This window comes from Primulina tabacum, chromosome 14 (assembly GCF_025594145.1).
Source record: "Primulina tabacum isolate GXHZ01 chromosome 14, ASM2559414v2, whole genome shotgun sequence".
NCBI lineage: Eukaryota > Viridiplantae > Streptophyta > Magnoliopsida > Lamiales > Gesneriaceae > Primulina > Primulina tabacum.
Genome location: NC_134563.1, coordinates 27,316,131 through 27,335,748, shown reverse-complemented (window position 1 = coordinate 27,335,748; position 19,618 = coordinate 27,316,131). Strand labels below are relative to the sequence as shown.

General features: G+C 34.9%; 2 protein-coding genes across 6 annotated transcripts; one reads left to right on the top strand and one right to left on the bottom strand.

The window, feature by feature from the left end:
* Positions 1-2,679: 2,679 nt before the first annotated feature.
* Positions 2,680-8,572, top strand: LOC142525384 (ranBP2-type zinc finger protein At1g67325-like). Of its 5 annotated transcripts, none has more exons than XM_075629664.1 (10): positions 2,680-2,832; positions 2,946-2,991; positions 4,163-4,278; positions 4,712-4,979; positions 5,135-5,202; positions 5,479-5,530; positions 5,617-5,723; positions 5,869-5,893; positions 6,010-6,161; positions 8,029-8,572. In XM_075629664.1, exons 1-10 carry the CDS (start codon positions 2,824-2,826, stop codon positions 8,239-8,241), a joined length of 1,056 nt encoding a protein of 351 aa, XP_075485779.1. In that variant the 5' UTR covers positions 2,680-2,823; the 3' UTR covers positions 8,242-8,572. The 5 variants fall into 5 exon arrangements, with proteins under 5 accessions (XP_075485779.1, XP_075485782.1, XP_075485781.1 ...); XM_075629667.1 differs by having other exon boundaries at positions 8,072-8,184; XM_075629666.1 differs by lacking the exon at positions 8,029-8,572 and adding an exon at positions 7,536-7,726.
* Positions 8,573-9,563: 991 nt separating this feature from the next.
* Positions 9,564-12,034, bottom strand: LOC142524956 (squamosa promoter-binding-like protein 12). The gene is made up of 5 exons (XM_075629117.1): positions 11,871-12,034; positions 10,457-11,181; positions 10,246-10,352; positions 9,893-10,111; positions 9,564-9,823 (listed from the first exon to the last, which is right to left on the bottom strand). The coding sequence occupies exons 2-5, from the start codon at positions 11,113-11,115 to the stop codon at positions 9,591-9,593; spliced, it is 1,218 nt and encodes a 405-aa protein (XP_075485232.1). The 5' UTR covers positions 11,116-11,181; positions 11,871-12,034; the 3' UTR covers positions 9,564-9,590.
* Positions 12,035-19,618: the final 7,584 nt, after the last annotated feature.

Genomic DNA, 19,618 nt, shown 5'->3' with positions numbered 1-19,618 from the left:
CCATCAATGACACATCCTGTTAAAAGAAAAACGTGTAGTCTTTTGTAATTCAATCAATCCATGTGAGCATTCTTCGATTGTTGAAAAAACATAAAACTAAATATGTTAATTTTTAACTTAATGCGTAATAAACCCAAAAAAAAAAAACTACATCATCGTACAACCAACTATCAAGTGTCTCCAAGTTAAGGAACCATTTTTTATTGTAAGATGAGATCAACCTAGATTTCGTCGTTATTTATATCGCATGATCAATCTGAGCCTCACATCGTGCCCATGATCTACTAATGAATTGTCTTATTCTTTTCTCCAAGGACAATGAACACATATCTCTGAAAAACTTTTTCATGCGCCTGATGAAGTCTCTCAAACGGATCTTCCCCCTCTTCTTCGTGTATTATAAATAATGTCTCATCTCCACTAGCTGCTTCTGCACCTCTATCTTTCACTGTAATATCCACCTCCTCCTCTACATTCTCAGCACTCTCAAATGGCCTCTCCCTCTCAAACGGCTCTTCCCCCTGTTCTTCGTGTATAGTAAATAATGTCTTATCTTCACTAGCTGCTTCTGCACATCTATCTCTCACTATCATATCCGCCTCCTCCTTTACTCTATCAGCCCTCTCAAACAAGCACTCCTTCTCAAACGTCCTCTCTTCATGTACTCTAAACGATGTCTCACCACCATCTGATAAACAAGATTTTTACAAAATCAAACATATACAATATAAACTTCAACAATATTGGGAAAATATTTTAAGCAAAACATATAGTTAATGATATCAATATTGGTAAAACTTACAACTCTGGGTCCACGGATTCATGTTTTCTTTTACGTTGAGGACCCAATACAGCTGCCACAAAATAAGGCCGGCTAGTTTCAATTTCTCAACATTCACTTCTTCACCTTTACCATTTCTGTATTCATCAATCTTATCCTTCAAATTACTCAAACATAGGTTCAATCTCTCACTAAAATGCCTAAGCATAAATCCATTTTTCGCATGTATTGAGGGATAAACTTTAGAGCAATTGAAGCTCGTGATCAAACAATATTCCAACAACGAAAAACATAGCGGCCTCTGACGATACACCATCCAAAATTAGGGATGTAAATGAACCAAATAGTTTGTGAACTATTCGAAGCTCAATTCGATAAAAGCTCGTTTAGCTCGTTTAATGAGGCTCGTTAAGATAAACGAACCAAGTTCAAGCTCTACAATATTCGGCTCGTTAGCTCGTGAACATGTTCGTTAGTAAATTCATAAGTAATATCTTAGATGAAAAATAATAATTTTGATATTTAATTTATTGATTTAACACATTAATTATGAAGTATATAGAAAATTCTATTAAATTTATTTATTATAATAAATTAACAAATTTTAATAAGAATATTATATTTTTTTTCTAAATGTATAATTTATCTTTTAATGAATTTAATGAATATTTAAATGTACAATTCATATTTATTGAGCTCGTTTAGGTTCGATAAAAGCTTGAATAAGCTCGTGAGCCATGAATATATTTGTTAAATAAAGCTCGAGCTTGGCTCGATTATAAACAAGCCAAGCTCAAACATTCAAGAGTTCGGCTCGACTCGACTGGATTACATCCCTATCCAAAATACATCATTCCCACTATCATAGGCTTGTCGACTCATCAAAAATCATAAAATCTGATTCGAATTTATATAATCTTTTTCATATCTAATTAAATTACCGAATTGGGTTTTGCTAGACAACTGCTCCAACTCGTTTTCATTAAAAAAAATGAACGTATTTTATCACATATTTCAGTGTAACGAGACCTCAATGTCAGCTTGCACTCATAAAACTGATTTATTTCAAGTTTGGTGGGGAAATAAATCAGCACAAAACAACAAAAAAATTATTATTTCGCATGGAAAAAAATGAAAATTTTGGGCTGAGTTTTTCAATCTAGGCCGTCTGGGTCGAGCTCGACTCGACCCAGACACATAAACTCAACCCAACTAAAACTGATATTAAAAATTGGGTCGTCTGGGTCGAGCTCCACCTAGACACATAAACTCGATCCAACTAAAATTGATATTAAAAACTGGGTTGTTTGTTCGTTCTGGTTGAGCATAACGTAGACAACCCATTTTTTAGTATAGTTGCCGACCCAAATTCATCAAAACACAACCAAAAATCTCAAAATGCTAGGGCTTGCTCAATTTTTGATAATCTGGGAGTCGAGTTTTAAAACACGACCCAATTTCAAAATATAAATTTACTGTAATAAGATAAACAAATTAAAAGATTTGATGTTGTACCAATACATGACCTCTCACCGTCTTCTCTCCCACCTCAATCTAAAAAAATTTCCTCTTCATTTTGCTCGTTGTAAATAGTTCAAATTGGGTGTTCCTTTACATTCGACTCGAAAATGAAGCTTCGTGGTAGTGAAGAATAACCACAAATAGCGTTTTTTTTTCCTGAAATGCAATGGATTTCGAGAATGGAAAGAAGTCGGGAGGACTCAAGAACAACCCAAGAAAATTAACGGTAGATTCATGTATTTTTTTAATGTTTAAAAGAAATTAAATTTTAATTATTTTATAATTATTTTGTTATCATTAAACTGAATTTTAATATTTATGAACAAAATATTAAATACACACGCTCTCTACTTTTGAATTAATACATAAGGACTCGATTTCCTCATTTTCCCTATAACAAGCGTTGTTAATTTGCTTACCTCTCTCTCTTAACCTAACGTCCAGCTCGCTCCCGGCTAATCCCTCAAAACAAAGCAACAAGTTTTTCTCATTTTCTCTAATTCTTCTGATTTAATCTTGCAATGTCTCAGGTGATAACAGAAATGGCAACAAGGATTTGTGTTACGAAATTTGGCTATGGTCTCGTTTTATGTATCGTTAATTTAATATCTAACAAAAATCCTGTGTTTTTCTATGTTTACAGGTTGATAACAGAAATCCTTCTGCAGCTAAGCGAGCCCGAACTGATGGTATAAGTAGAGCTTCTCCAATAGTGTCTCGTTTTCTCCTCCTACCCAGCTTTATTTTTGGTGCTATGTTGGAGTAGAATTTGGTACAACACTGTAGTAATAGCGTCAACTTTTTTTTTTTTTTTGCTTTATTTTTTGTTTTTCTTTCATTTAGATTTAAAATATTGTGTTGATATTTTAAAATAAAAAATTTTAATGTGTTGATATTTTAATTTAAAGTTTTTAAAAATCATAAATTTTAACATTTAGATTAGATTTAAAATAATGTATTGATACTTTAATTTAATATAAAATTAATAAAGATTACATTATTATGTTAATAAATATGTTGTGATAAATTATTTGTAGTAAATGAAATAGAAGGGAATATATCTAGAATATTATTTTAGGGTAGAGTTTAGTGTTGATGGGTTGGAGATAAATTATACATTTGGATTAGAGATTACACCATCTTGAAGTTAGTGTTGCACTAAAATAGTGTAACAGGTTGAAGATGGCCAAGCCCTTGACGTGTCGTGATTTTTTAAAAGGTTATAGAGGCGGACCAAAAGTTGCCTGTGGAATTCCAATTAATGCATTTCCAATCTGTATTAGAGCACCTGAAGAAATTTGAACTGCCTTTGTCATCTGTTTTGCATGTCATGCATGTACATATTGTATTTATGCTCATACCATTGAGTGATTGTCTATGATGTCCGGAAATTTGGTTCTCTTGTTATTAGTTGGTGTTGTTGTGAAAGAGGAGAAGTCATTATTGGGATGATTGGTCTTGTAATGAAGTTTCACATGTTACGAATCTCCAAATGGCTCCAATTGTTTGTGGCATATTTGTTTAGAAAGTCTCAAACATTTGTGAGTTGTCTTTTGAACAATTGAAGATTCTAATGGATTGATATATATGTATAAGCCAGCGTAATTCACTTTCTGAATCTGTACTTTTGTGGTTAACATCTGCACTTCCCAAAATTTACTTTTGTTTTTTAAATGGTATTGATTTAAACCTATGTAAGATCATTGCCTTTAGGATATCGATGTATCGATTACAGCTAAATTTTCTCAAATTTTACTTGTGTATATTTGCTGTGTAATATTATTCTAGTTGTATAGCTTGACAAAAATTTCTGGAATGTTATAATTGATTCTGGTTTTCATTAGTCTGTTGCATTTTTAGGCAGCCGGAGGGAAGATGACTGGACCTGCTCTAGCTGTGGCAATGTGAATTTCTCGTTTAGAACAACTTGTAATATGCGGAACTGCACTCAGCCTCGGCCAGCTGATCACCATGCTGTAAGAAATGCATATCTAAAAGGAATCTGTGATCACATGTTTGCATGATGAAGAGCTGGTTGTTTTAGTACCATAAATTTTAGACAAGGGTTTTTTTTTGTCTGATGCAGTACTTCGTTCTTTGGCCATGGAATTTTGTTTTTTGATTATAAATCGTCAACGTCTTCATGTAAACCCCCTCCTTTTTACCGAGAAAAGAAATGCTCATCAAGTTTCACTACTCACCTTCTACCCCATGAAACAAGGGTATAAGCAAAATAACATGGACTGGTTTAGATATTGTATTCACGGCCACATAGTATCATAAACATAATAGCTGTTTAACTATGGCTTCAGTCTATGTATCTGTTGTTGCAGGGTAAAGTTTTACTCTTTTGAATTTAATTGCTTTCGCTGTTTTTGTTTTCTTAACTAACAGAAGCATCTGATTCAGAAATCTGCAGTCAATCCAATGCAAGCACCCCAGGTTTACTCATCTGCTCCACCCTATGTTGGCTCTGGCGCACCGTCAATGTATATGGGTCTATCACCTTATGGTTCTTCTATGTTCAATGGACCATCTATGCCTCCTTATGATGTTCCATTTTCCGGGGGCTCGGCATATCATTACAATTATGGCAGTCTGTCTGGTGGCAGCCCATATCGGCCCTTGCATTTATCTGGTCCCCCTTCATACTCTAGTGGATCGTTGATGGGAAATGGTACTCCCTCTCTTGTTTTTAATCAGGATTCTTTTACCATATGTGATAGTATCCTAATGTGCCGCTTGTGAATCTGTTGCTGTTGTCCTTTATTTCCTTGTAAAGTAATGCGATAGTAGTATTCTTTAATGATTTGTGTCCTAATTATTCTCCAGGTGGTATGTATGGTGTGCCACCGCTGATGGACCGATATGGCTTGGCTTTGCCTATGAGCCCTGCCATGGTAATTTGCGTTTTTGAACCTTCTTTTTTTCGTCTATCTATAAAAGTTATCCAGGGTTTTATTATGTGACACGCAGTCTGATACCTTCGGGCATTGGTAGAAGTCTTCTATTAGTAGCTACATTATATCATTATTCATATGATGGTCGATAAGAGGCATGCCCGATGGTTATTTGTTCTGGTTACATGTTTCCTCCCCGGGTACAAAAATCCAGTAATAATTCTTGTGTTTTGGAAACAAACCTGTCTTTTGATGTGGGATAATAATCTGTTGTAGGGGCCTAGACCTGGGTTTTTCCATGAAGATAGCTCTCAGAGGAAAGCTAGTGGTATGGGATGCTCCTTGTAAATCTTGAATCTTGTTTCTGAACCTATTTTGTTTTTATTGAATCACCACGTGTTTTTATCATCTTAGATGGAACTCGTGATAGTGACTGGTCTTGCCCGAAATGTGGGAATGTCAATTTTTCATTTAGATCGGTTTGCAACATGAGGAAGTGCAACACACCTAAACCTGGACAGGTGGAGTTCCTACGTCTGTCGTATGCTGCCCATGAACTATGTTTGTTGTATCACTCATTTACTTTTGATTTGCATTGGATTTATATGATTTTTTTTATTTGTGTTTCTTTGCTTTCAAAAGTAATTTGGAAATTCCGTTATGCAGGGTGCCAAATATAACAAAAAATCAAGTATGTACAGCTAAAGCTTCCCTTTGTTCAGTGAATCCAAAAAAATGATTATAATAGTTATGGTAATAAATCATTTTCTATTGCCCTTATGATGTATTGGTTATATTGCGATTTAGAACCAGATATGCCTGAGGGAAGTTGGAAATGCGAAAAATGCAACAACATAAACTATCCTTTCAGAAGCAAGTGTAACAGACAGAATTGTGGAGCTGATAAACCCTCCGATACAGTGAACTCCCCTCCGGAGGCAGCTGGCGCAGATGATCAGGTCTGTTGTGCGCTACGTCTAATTTGTAGGACTTCTCATGTAAAATTGCTTTTTTCATTTGGTACTCTCCAGACATGTATGAATTTCAAAAACCTCTCGGTGGCAATTTACACGCTAGCACTACTTCTGTTGGAAGCTGTTGCTGAATTTTTCATCTCCTGTTTATTTTGATTGTTAAATTGTTTACTTGTTTATTTTAGTTTGTTTGTGTCCTTTCATCAATTAACTACAGTTGTCTACTTTCCAGTGAGTACTAGGCATGTTGAGAAGGTCCAGAGTTGTCGTCCAGCGTTGCTCAGTATGGTTGTCTGAAAGTCAGTCATGTCATCTTCCTGTTGCAGCGGTTGTCAAGTTACTCTGCCTTTTCGTGTCAATTTATGTATTAACTCTAGTGAATCCTAAGGTATATATCCTTAAGAAGTTGCATCATGTGTCTGCAAGATTATCTTTGCTAGATTTACAATTGGTCGCCATTCTCTAGGAATGTGTACTTTGGTATTTCGTATTTAGCATACGAAGACATGCATTCAGCTATATTCTGTTGTCGATTGGGGTTATAATAGTCTCTGTGCTGTTGAGGAGTTCTTTGTTCTAGAAACAGGTCCTCAAGGTCTTCTATAATTTTAACTAGGTCTTTCTTGTTGGGTGAAAGTTTTCTGGTCATTGTATCAATAGCTGGCACTTGTTTTCAACCCTCCACTCCATGATGTCTGCCACAAATGTTTTTTAGTTCTAAACTTTTGATCTTCTTGGTAGCTTTCTGGGCGTGTTTCCCCAGTCCTCATTCTGATGAGTGAGTCTATCCATGTTGTGGATTGAGGTGACTGCACCTTATCTCTTGTTTGATTCAGGAGTATAGTGAGAGTACCTCTGTTTCCATAAATAATTTTGTTGTCCAAGTATGAACTTACTTTGAGCAGCGTTGTCTTTTATGCCGTGGTAAAAAGTTCAATACATATAGGTGATTCAGCAAACTTGCTGGGTCAATGTATTTCTTGCTTTCATGCTGGTGTCCTAATGCAACGTGGGCTTCTTGCCTCCCTTCCCAATTTTTCATGCGTAAATTTATTACTTGATGCATTTATCGCTTTGACTGGTAATACGTGCTCTGGTGCTCGAGGAAAAATCTAATTCTTGTGGTTTCTTCCTCTCCTTTGCTTTATTATTTAACTAATGTGCTAATACCGTCCATATGATTTCTCTTTGCCTTCTAACCCGTATTTATTTTTCCCAACAGTAGATAACATGGTCTCTATTATTGTCCGATAAACAAAAATACAATTTTCCGATATGAACTAATTAAAGTTCACTGCTGGTGGCTGTCGCAATGCTCTGCATGTGAATTCAATTCGTCTTGGCTGTATTATATTAAAGCCTGGTGGAACCAAACCACCAAAGTACTTGAAAGAGGAGGCCCCATTCGCTCGAAATTTTACCCCTACCGACATAAAATTTAACGTGTATTTTGTCATTGTTTTTAAGTTTATGGTATGGGACAAGAACTAGCGATTGAAACGGAAGACTGACAAGCGGGAATTTACCTGTTAATTTATTTTTTTCAAAGGGTTTAAAGAAATCACACTGGGGTGTTAAATGAGCATTATACCTCTCTGTTGTGAGTGGATATTATAGAGAGAGAGGGGCGTTCCTCTCTTCCTACTTTTTTTAATACTTTTTTTTTTTACTTTTTTAATACTTTTTTATTTTACTTTTTTTATTATTTTGTTTAATTATTTTTTACCTTTTTTAATATTTTTTTCTAACGGTTTTTATTATTATTATTTTTAACTTCTTAAATAAAATTCGAGATATTATTATTTTACTTTTATTATTATTTTTTAATACTTTTCTAATGTTTACTCCACAGTCCGCTGATCACTTTGTGGCAACAAAGAAGATGAGAACTTCAGAGTCGGGAGCAAGCAACACCTCCTCTAACCAAGAGGTTAGTATAGACCTGGATGAAGATACTCGTCCAATGGAACAGAAAGCAACAAAAATAAAGGAAAAAGACAGAGTAAAATCGATCATAGAAGATTTGACAATAAACTATAACAATATCTTTGCAAAGTTCACTTAGTACATAAGCGTGAAGAAGTCTGAAGTCGATCTGAAACAGAAACAACTCGAAGTAGAGGAGATTAAAGCAAAAGCTGCCTTGTCCAAATATGAAGCTAAGAATCGACGTTCGAAATTGAAGGAATACGAAATCTTGAACAAAGACACCTCGCAGATGACAGAGGAACAGCTTATCATACATGAATGTCTATGTCAGGATATTAGGTCGAGATGAAATATCTAAACTATTTAATCAAAGTTCATTTTCTAGTATTATTGTATTTCCGAGTGATTGTAATTTTTAATTATTGTATTTCTCATTTCGATTAATGTGATTTTCAATTATTATCATCTTTGCAAAATTGTTATTGTAAAATAGCCATTGAAAACTAGCCGTTGCAAAAGTAGCAATTGGAACATCCAGAAAATGATTTAAATATTGTAAAACATTTGTATTTAATATGAAAAAATTTTAAGATGATTGAGTAGACTGTGGGACTCATAAATAATGAGTCTTAATATTAAAAAGAATGTGGATAAAATAGATATGTTGTTATAATAAACATGTGGTAATGGACCTCATGATTTTTTACGAGTGAGATGTCCTAAGATTGTGTTTTGAAAAGATTGAGCTTCGATGATATCTTGTAAAAGATGATTTGACGAGGAATTAATTTATTTCTTAAAGAAATACGGGCTTTATTCAAAGTAAATAAAATATTTTAATGTATCATCCATCATATCTCAAATTATTTATAAATTTATCTTTATTTATTGTTCTCTTCCTCTCGTCTAACTTTTTCATAAAATTTTAAAAACTAATAAAATGTGTCATAAATCTTCAATAGCGCTAATGATATTTGAAGGAACTTTAAGTCGATGCGTCTTAAATACTTCAACTAGTTGAAAATAACTAATTCTTTGGAGCAAGTTAGCTTATAAACTCATCGGCCGAGGATTGGCGATCGAAGACCTTCTAGAAAGGGGTTAATGAGATCCTACCTATGTGGACACTACCCTCACTTTATTTCAACGGATAAGATCTTGCCACACATACAATTTCAAAAAAAAATCATAGACAAATCTTGATCATCCATCTTATCATGAGGACAATACCCACATAAATAGGATGAAATAAAGCCTAGAAAGGAATGGTGACTCAGCACCTTTCTCTGCTTGTGATGGTAATGCAACACAATGAAAACTATAATTAAGAGACGTATGTCGGAATCAAACCTGCCAAAGAATACAAGTCACGCATTCGAGATAATGAAATAAGGAAAAAAATCTCTGAAGTCCCAATTTGTTCACTACCAACACGGAAATAGTAATTTAAATTCTACCGAAAAGATAGACAAAAAGGATGATCCATCAGTTCAAAACATTCGAGTAGAAGTCGGCTTCATATGGAGATTTGAAAAGGGGGATTTCCTGAAAGGAATTGTCGGCCGGCACACGGGGATGATGCAGTCCGGTCATCCAGAATTCTGAAGAAGAGAGAGTTATGGCTTCTGGTTCGCCAGAACCCCACGAATTGCTTGACAGAAGAGAGAGAGCATGGTGATATTCTGGTGCAGCATCTGTGTGGGAAGTGATCTTGGAACCTGAACCAGCTAAACTGCATAAATTATCTGAAACATCATTTTAGGATAGCCCTGATTTGGGAAACCAACCTGAGTTCAAAAACCCTGAAGTGGAATTCTTGGATGCCAAGAATCCATTGGTGGCATTACCGTGTGGCTCATCAGTGCCTCCGTCTCCAAGAGACTTCGAACCATATCCTTTAGTTATGGTGAACTCCGAGCTATTCCCCATGGAATTTGCAGGGATTCTAGGCTGAATAAATGGAGCATTGTTCAGTAGAAAACTTACCTGTTGCCTTCTTTCTGTGCCTGGAAATTGAAATCAAACAGAACCCTATAAATTGAGCAAATTTTGACAGAATCCATTCGCAGACCACACAGTTTTCAACTTCTCTTACAATACAAGTTGATTAAACTTCAAAACATAAATTGAAGTACAATACCATATCGGATGGTTTCCTTATGCGGCTTGCGGCGCCTGGCGTTATGATCAGAAAGCCTTCTTCGACAACTGCGTTTCTTTTCATCAAATTCGGACAAACCATGGAACCTTCATACAGAAACAAGAATTCAATCTACTCACATTTGGTACAAGACGTGCAAGAAATGGACGAGAGTCAGGGATGTGGAAAACATTTTGAAGTTAATGTACACCTGCTACACTGCTGGCAAAATCGACGCTCATGGCCTCCAACAAAAACCTTTGGGCATTTGGAATGGATTTCACAAACTCTGTGCTTTTGGTGATATTCTTTAGCCATCGAAAGATCAAGATTGCAGTCCTCAACTTGGCAACGTGGTATTGGAGCATTCTGACCAGAAGATCTAGTTTTCTTGGGTGTAGGTGTATTCCAGGATGGAGTAGGCATCGAAGATAAGGATGTCCTACAATTTCCTCCGCCTCCACTGTTCTCAAAATAAGTCCGTTTACCGAGTTTCAGACCAATCAATGGTTCCACGGAATCAACAGAAGCTCCCATATGTGGAGAAATCCCACAAGCCTCCGCTCCTTTCATTTCCATTTTCTGGCCAAAATTTCCATTAGAACACTCAAATTTCATGAACCTGAAGCTATCCTTAGTAGAAGAGTCGGTAGAAGCCGATGCGGAGCTCTTCGCTGAAGAACCATGACCACCATCAGAGCCAGATGCACCACTATTCCCACCTCCCCATGAGAGATTGAATGATCCAGCATCGATTTCTCCATCATCAACAATCATCCAATCCGCTAACTGGAGCTTCTTGGGACTGTCAATTGGTTTCCAACAAAAAGCAGCCAAGTTTTCGCGGTCCCACTTTGTATTCCAATCCATCTCAGAACAGTAGCTCCTCAATCAGTTTAAACAATTGTTCTTGCACATGGAGGGCATTTATATAAACTGACTCATGATTAGAGAATGAAAAACAGAGCACAATTAGAAAATGTTCAATGAAAAACAGAGCACAATTAGAAATATGAATCCCTTTGGCTTTCAATGAGAAAAAAGAAATCATTTATCGCCACAACATATATACATGTTAACTCCTCCATCCACTAAATCTAAAGAACAGTAACACAAAATAAAACAAATAAATCGCTAAAAAACAAGCTGTTTGTCTATAACATTAACATACTTAACAAAAAAGATATACCAATAAAATAAGAAATATATATATGGTCCCCACCTAGGGTTTGTTAGTTGAATCAGTAACCTAAAAATAGAAGGAAAAACTTTTTAGTTCCACTCAGAGTGTCTTTTCCGAACGATAATCAAAAGGAAACACCATTAAAGCACACTGCTGCCACAAACCCACAAGCTCAACTACGTGGAAACACCTCAGACACCACCTCCATCAAAAAGAGAAAACAAAAAATAAAATAATAACAAACAACTCAAAGAACAAATATTTTTCCCTTTCTACAGAAAACCCTTCATTAATAACCGATTTTATTCCCATCCCTCGGGAAAAAACAAAGTCATTTCCGTTACCCATTATCATCACGGCAACAGGGGTTTATTTAATCGGCTGTACATGAATATAAAAAGCCAGCAAACAGATTAAACGAAAAGGATAAGCGAATTTTTACCCGATAAGGAATGGTAGTGGATTGAAAGATGATTAAAAAGAAAAAGAGAAGCGAAAATCAAAATTTGTTAAGATAAGGGGAAAGGAGAATGTTCAAAATGATTTGCTTCACCAAATGAAGAAAGTGAGAGTGAGTGAGTGAGTGAAAAATAATGCAAGTGCGAGGATTTGTTTATATTGGTGGGACGGGAAATTTAGGATATAAAGTTTGTCTTGGTTTTATTTTAAAGAGTAGGTCAAAATACCATTTTACTCTTCGGTAAAAACATTAAGTTCGAAAAAAGATAAAAAATTTTGATGAAAATTATTTAATGTCGTCGACATAAGTGACCCTTTGAATGATCTAATAAGGTTATGATACTTTCCCCTATTTTTTCTTCAAACTCGTTCCGAACCGAACTGACGTTCTTGTTGAAATATGTATTCAACAAGTCAATTTATATGTTGAATTTTATAGACTTTTATATAAAAAAAATTATTTTAAAAAAATTTTACATCCAATTATGACATTTATTTTAACTGTATCCTCATGTAAACTGTATAGATAAAGTTTTTGAATATACTATATGTAAGGTTCAAAATACGATAACGTAACTCAACTGCATGTAAATCTAGAAAAAATGGAAAATACTTATTTAAATTATTTTAATTGCATTAACTGAATGTGACAGGTATGTTTACATGTTTAAAATAGAGTTTTCTATTAGAATGCATAAAACTATATTTTTAAAGGTTATTCGAGACGCTATCGAGTAATGGAGATCAGGGGACCATAGGAAAGAAAAATATTTTTATTAAATTATTATTTTTAATTATTTAATATATAACATATTTTAAATGGTATTTTCGGAAATGGTGGTTTTTGAGATGATTTTACGCGCCAAGTCGTATTTTAAACCGTTATTCGATTTTTGACGAGCCGATCCGTATTTTAAACCGGTATTCGATTTTTGACGAAAATGTGAGATTTTAAGAACATATTAGTATTTTCGAAAATTTCTCTAAATAAAATATTTTAACCTACTAACTAATGGGTCTATTATACCCAAATTATTGGCCTAAAACATATATCTTATTATTTATATCAAAACAAGCCAAAAAACCCTAACCTATACACTCAAAACACACGCACACAAGCCTCAAAAGCACTAGTACTCTCCCTCCCACACAGAGCCACACACACAACACATTTTCAAGGGAAATCATGTGGACTTTGAAGGAAATTCCGCAAGCTTCTTCCCCCATCTCGCTGTCCAACGTTACTCGCATCTCAAATTATTTTTCGAGCGTAAAATACGCAAATACACACCTTAATCTTCATTCACTCATCGTTCATACCATATTATATGTATTGATATATGTTTGCATGAAAAATATGATGCACCATCTTATATTTTCATTTTTATGGCATAAAATGAACAAAACTAGAGTTTTCATCTTTTAAAACTCTTGCTTACGATGCAAAAAATGGCTGCCATGATAGGTCTATGTGAAAGACAATTTTCAACATGTTTAAGGATCCATAGATGCATGTTTAAGGGCAGGACAGTAGGGATGGAAGAGCTTAAGGAAAATGGGTTTTTTAGGAACTAGGATTTGCGTTTTTGCTCCTAGGAAGAAGCAGGCTGTTAGCTGCTGTAAGGACGAGGTCATTGGTCCTAATAGGGTCTATTCATGGTCCTAGAGGGCTCGAGGGAAGGTTGGTGCGAAGGCTATGGCTGAAACGTGAATATGGGGGAGTCGCGCAAGGTAGGTCACGGGGTCGAGGGATGTGGGTTCGTGAGCTTTTCGCAACTGGCAGTAGCCATAACCCTTTATAAGAACATCACTCTGATATCAACTATAACGTACCGTATTTTTAAACATACTTAAAATTTGCGGGAAAAAAAAATTTCTTAAAAAAAATTCTCATTCAAAATGCCAAATAATTAAAATGTTTGAACAAATATTTGTAATTGTAGACAACTTGAAACAAGTACTTGTTTAAAACATCATAAAGTAATTCGTTAAAAAAAGATCAGGGTAAACAATTTTATCATGCATAAAAATAAAATCCTTGAAAACTAAGGCGGCCTCGGGTTAGTCTACTGCACAGTCCGAGCCAACTCACTGATCCCTGTCTCTCGTCTCCTAATACTCATCCTCACCTGCATCGATCAAGTCTAGTGAGTTTAAAGACTCAACATGTATAAATTGAGAATAACAAGTAACGTATAATAAAACCACATGAATTTTAAAGTAGTACATACGTAATTTAACTTTGAACATAATTACATAACCATAGACGTGTCATCGATTAATAAACATTTTCATAAACGTACTTGCATCATACATACTTAAACCTGAATCATCATCATTTTGCATAGAGATATGTTTCAAAGCAAGTGACCTATAACATAGTGAGCCTGATCAGACTAAACCACGGTACTGGGCTGACAGTGATGTCCACTACCACATACATAAGATCCCTGGTCATACTTTACCGGGTGGATTGGTCCCTGGTCATACTTTACCACTTTCCAATCCTGATTAAAACCTGGTCATACTTTACCGGGATGGAGAGGTCCCCGGACACGTTTTTCCGGCTTCCAAACCCGTTCATATTTGGTCACAAGACAATTAGCATATCTCAAAAACGTAAAATATTTTCTTTTGCACGTCGAGCATACTTACATAGCGTTGAGGGATTCGTTGGATCTCGCTTGGGCTACTGCTGCACATGCTAACACGTATTTCAAGCAACTCAAATTTCATAACTTAATCATACACATAAAACTCTTCACCGTAAGTAAAATAAATAACTTATGAATTTCTAGAACAATCGAGACTTCACCATGTTAAACATCATACTAAACATGACATCGAACCCCAAACCAAATCCTGATGTGAAGTATGAACATTACCCAAGCAATGGAAAACTCGAACCCCGTTTAAACCGTTACTCAAAGATTCCCATTCAAGGCTCGTAACACCTAGTCTAACCCTCATCAATCTTGGACATAACGACGTATTAATACACAAATGAAGCAATAACATTTAAACTTGAAGCTCGAAGATACCAGAACCAGCGCCTAGGCGCTAAGGAGTAGCGCTGTTGCGCCTAGGGGTATAAGATGACATTTTGAGGTTTGGTTTGCGCAGGGTTAGCGCTACACCGCTGCATTGTGCAGCGCCACGACACTGCAGGCTAGCGCCAGTGTCGTGGCGCTGCACAATGCAGCGCTGTAGCGCTAACCCTGCGCGAACCAAATCTCAAAATGTCATCTTATACCCATTCACTTCCCTATGCCTTCTAATGCAACTAAACCCATCCCGACTCGAAACGAAACACGAAAGATGACTGATCGCAACACATGATATATCCTAACTGCAGAAATGACCACTCGGCGATTCCCAACGAAGCTTGCAACCACATAAACTCAAGAAACATAAAGAACATATTTTAAAAAAAAAAAATGTCACAGTTTGAGCAATCACACGAAAATAATCATAACTCACTCGTTTCTTATCAGAAAATTACAAATTTAATGTAAAATCAAAGGTATCAAAAAGTACTACGTTTTTATATGTTGAAAGCTTTCCAGAAATGTCGATCGAAAAATTCACAGTACTCGAAATGACAGCAGACTCGTTTTTGATATCTAAAATTTTTATCCAAAATCGTTTCAAAGCATTTTTGCTCAAAATTTTGCACAACATACATGGATTTTTCATACAATACGCATCAAAATACTTACTACAACAAGATCAATGCAAAAATAAAAGAATATACATGCCTTTTCGTCTAAACGCTCGAAGATAACGAATACCGACGCGATGGATCACGGGGGATGAGCGGGAGACGATTGCTACATGTTTTCTTGCTCGAAAATGAGTGAAAATCTTCAGAAATTTGCAAGGAAGAAATGACTGCTGAAATAACCTAAGAACCCTAGGTTTTCTGCTCCAAAAAGAGTCAATGCAAGGTGTGTGAAATGTGTGTGCTGATGGTGTAACCGATGGAGTGTGTGTGTAACGTGTGTGTGTGATTAATTAGGGGAAATATTGCTTACTAAATTAATTAACATGCTAATTAAAATACTAACCCAATACTAACTTTACTAAAATCCCCTGTAAAAATGAAATACACATGTGATAAACTTTAAAAATTTAAAATCTTACAATCACCTAATAAATTAAATTAGACTTTGAAATGCTAAAGTTTCATAAATAATTTAAAATACCAATTTTATTGACATGAAATAAAATTCCACATTTTCATAAATCGCCTAAATCATCATCGGTCTCTTTTTCCGATCCCGCATCGAATATTCGCCTGAAATATTAAACTCGAGAAAGATATTTTAACGTGCATAAAATTTACATGTAATAATTTAAAATAATGCAAATCATAAATCATTCATCAGTTAAAAATTATTTAAAAATTTAAATTAATAATTCAACAATTTAATAAAGACATGTGTTTACGTGTATTGATTTTGAGCTTTACAACAATAATAAACGTTGCATCAATGTTTAAAGCCAAAATGTTCCAGAATGGCTGTTGGAAAGTACAAGACAAATATCGAGGAACGGATTCAAAATGCAATGGATATAATAATTGAGTCTCACTGTACGATTAAACTTCGCGCCTATAAATAGAAGACGAAGATTAGTGAAGATAAAAGAACAATAAGAGTGTGTGAAGAAGAATGGCACGCAAAAAGTCTCATCAGCTTACAAAAAGCAATCAGCACAGTTGTGAGGGAACACTTCAACGTTTTATCATCTTAGTATAGAAGTTCTTTTCCTTCAGTGAGTGAGAACATCTTTCCGATGTATTCATTGTTCAGTTCTCACACACTCACATATATCAGAATGTAGAGCTTTCAAAGATCAGTTGAGTGAGTCTTGCACAAAGACGTAAAATTTGTTTATGTAGTCTTTGACACACAGACATTAAATAAGTATTAGCTGGAAGGTGATGCCTTCAGTCTAGGCTAGAAATTCAGATTAGGCAGTAGTGTAAGTCCTAAGCTGATGTGGGTTTGTACAAAGTGTTGTATAAATCAAAGTCTTCTAGTGTTTCCTACTCGAGGAGGTAGAAGGGTGACGTATGAGCATTTGAAGTCTCCAAACATCCATAAACATATCTTATGTGCTTTACAGTTTAACTATCGTTTTCAAACTGATTTGATCAGTTCGAGCTGTTATCAGTTCAGTTCTTACCAAAGTAGAACTGATATATGCAAGAACCGATCTCCCTTATATCACTTAATCAGTTTACACAAGTTAAAAGCTTTAAAACTGATTAGCTTCCTTAACGAAAGATTATTTTGAGTATTTTTCGCTTGGTTTAAAACCGAACTCAATCTAATTCATCGATGTTGACATTCTTAGAACACGAGCTATTGCAGCTCATTGAGAATATTATGTTTGAAGCAACCTCAAGATGCCCGAACCGATCCATCAAACTTTGTTATTAACTATGTTAATTTCATATTGACATCTATATTCCTAAATTCATCTTTTTGAACATTTAATTATTTTTATTCCCTTTTCAAAGGGACAAATATAATTTACCGTCTAATATTGATTTAAATATTCCTATAAAAAATCTAACATTAAACGATAGATGCATGCAATTGTTTTTTCAATGGCTTCAATGAGATTATATGCCTTGTTAACTATATAAATATTCAATATCTATTTCATATGATCTTAATCAAGATCCCCTCTCCCAAATAAGACTGTCACGATTATTTTTCAATCAATCTATGACCATTAAATTTAAACGAAGAATAATTCATAATACTAAATCAAACCGTCAAAAACATTGTTTCAAACTGAGTTATGTCGTTCTCCTATAAAATAAATTTAGTTTGTGAAAAGAATATGAAATCATATTCTTCAATCTAAGCATGAATATAGAGACAAGGAAGATAAACATGAATGATGGTTTCACCGTCATAGGATGCAGCCGTTTTCTTGCTTTAATTTCATCTTGGGTCATCTCGCTATGCGCTGTCAAAATCTGCTCCAAAAGTCTGATTAAAAAACCTGTAAAATTGTATATATCCTCTATTTAAGCCCTAGATTCCTATTTGAAATAAAACTGTGAGACGCACAGTGATGGCTCGTTGTAAATCGGCGAGGGATCCCTGAACTTGTTGTCTCAAATTTTCAGTTCTGACAGGCGCATGATCGCCAAATTTTAGGCGCTGGATGGCCGAAATTTCTGTTTTGGTTTTCCAAATTTATAATTTGTTCATTCCATTCCTCGGTGCCTCCTTCCTTTCTTTCAACTCTTTTCCATGCCCTTTTAATCCTACAATGTATTTATAATCTCCAACAAGAGACAAAAACAACTAACAAATGCATAATTTTGCTCGAAAACAAACATAATTCAAATCAGAAAAGTAAAAAATATAAGTGAAAAAGTGGTATGTATCAATATCTCCAAACTTGATTTTTTCGTAATCCCGGGCAAAAGAAAAGAAAACAAGAGAAAATGAAATTAAAAGAAACTAGTGAATGATTCTGGTCATGAAATAAGTTAATCACAACATGTCTCATAGATAAATAAAACAAAATCCAAGGTTTCAATTTGAGTATTCATCACACTTATCTCAAGAGTTCCCCCGTGTTGTTTGGCCACTTCCACTTGACTATTTCAACATCTGAAGAGATATTTATGTAGCCAGTGAACTTCACAAACTCGTGTATCACTCAAATTATTTTTCAACTTCCACTAAGAAATTTATTATTCACAAAAATAAATAGGTCTTTTTGGCGATCAAGGAATTTAAGAAATTCGCATGATATGACCGACCAAACAACCAAAATTTATCAATGCCATGAGACACGTGTGATATGATCATAATTCATATTTATTAAACAAAAATCTAAGTGTCCATAGTCTTAACCCTTGTAACATACTCCAATAGTATATATATTGTATGAATGTGACTCTGTCAATAGGAATTATTAAACTTGTAATGTAAAGTTTCGCCTCGTGGCTACAAAAAATGAGTAGGAAGACAAACAAAAGAGCAAGTTAGATGCTATTTTTTTCACTCTCCCATTCACTTTCCATGTTCTTCTCATTGTACTTCATCATTTATTCTTCTTCATTGACTTTCTCCTCCATCTCAACAAATTTTTTCTCATAGATAATCTTTTTTTTGTCCTCTTCTTTCAGCTATGTTTGTTGTACTGGTAGGAAATGATGTATTAGGCTTCGAGTAAGGTAGTTGATTTGGGATTTTCGAAAAAGTTATGAATGGGGCTCATTCATTTACTTGTGTATACGCGATTCGATTTATCAATAAGATCAAGGGGGTGACGGGCTATAAAATGATGCTATTTTGTGGTTCAAAAGGATCAAACATATAAACAAATTTCCTAACTCATTCCCCTAAGCCACATATCATCCATATATCCCCTCGAAAGATATTCAGGCAAGTTGTAGACTACTCTAAATTCACCCTCAATTCATACAGACTCGTCAGTATGCTCAAATATATCTCGAAGCAAATATGGGCAATATCAATACTATATAACGGCATAAAAATACGTAAATCGCATATCTCATTCATTAAATATTTAAGCTTAAAAGGTTTTCAACGAATAAAATCCAATGAAATCAGCCAATTTTTTGTCTTGAATTTCTGAAATAAGCACTCGTGTGCTAGAACGCCCGGAATTGGGTTCTGGGTCGCCCAATTTTCTGTCTAAAATTTTACAAATTACCTATCCACATAAAAAAAA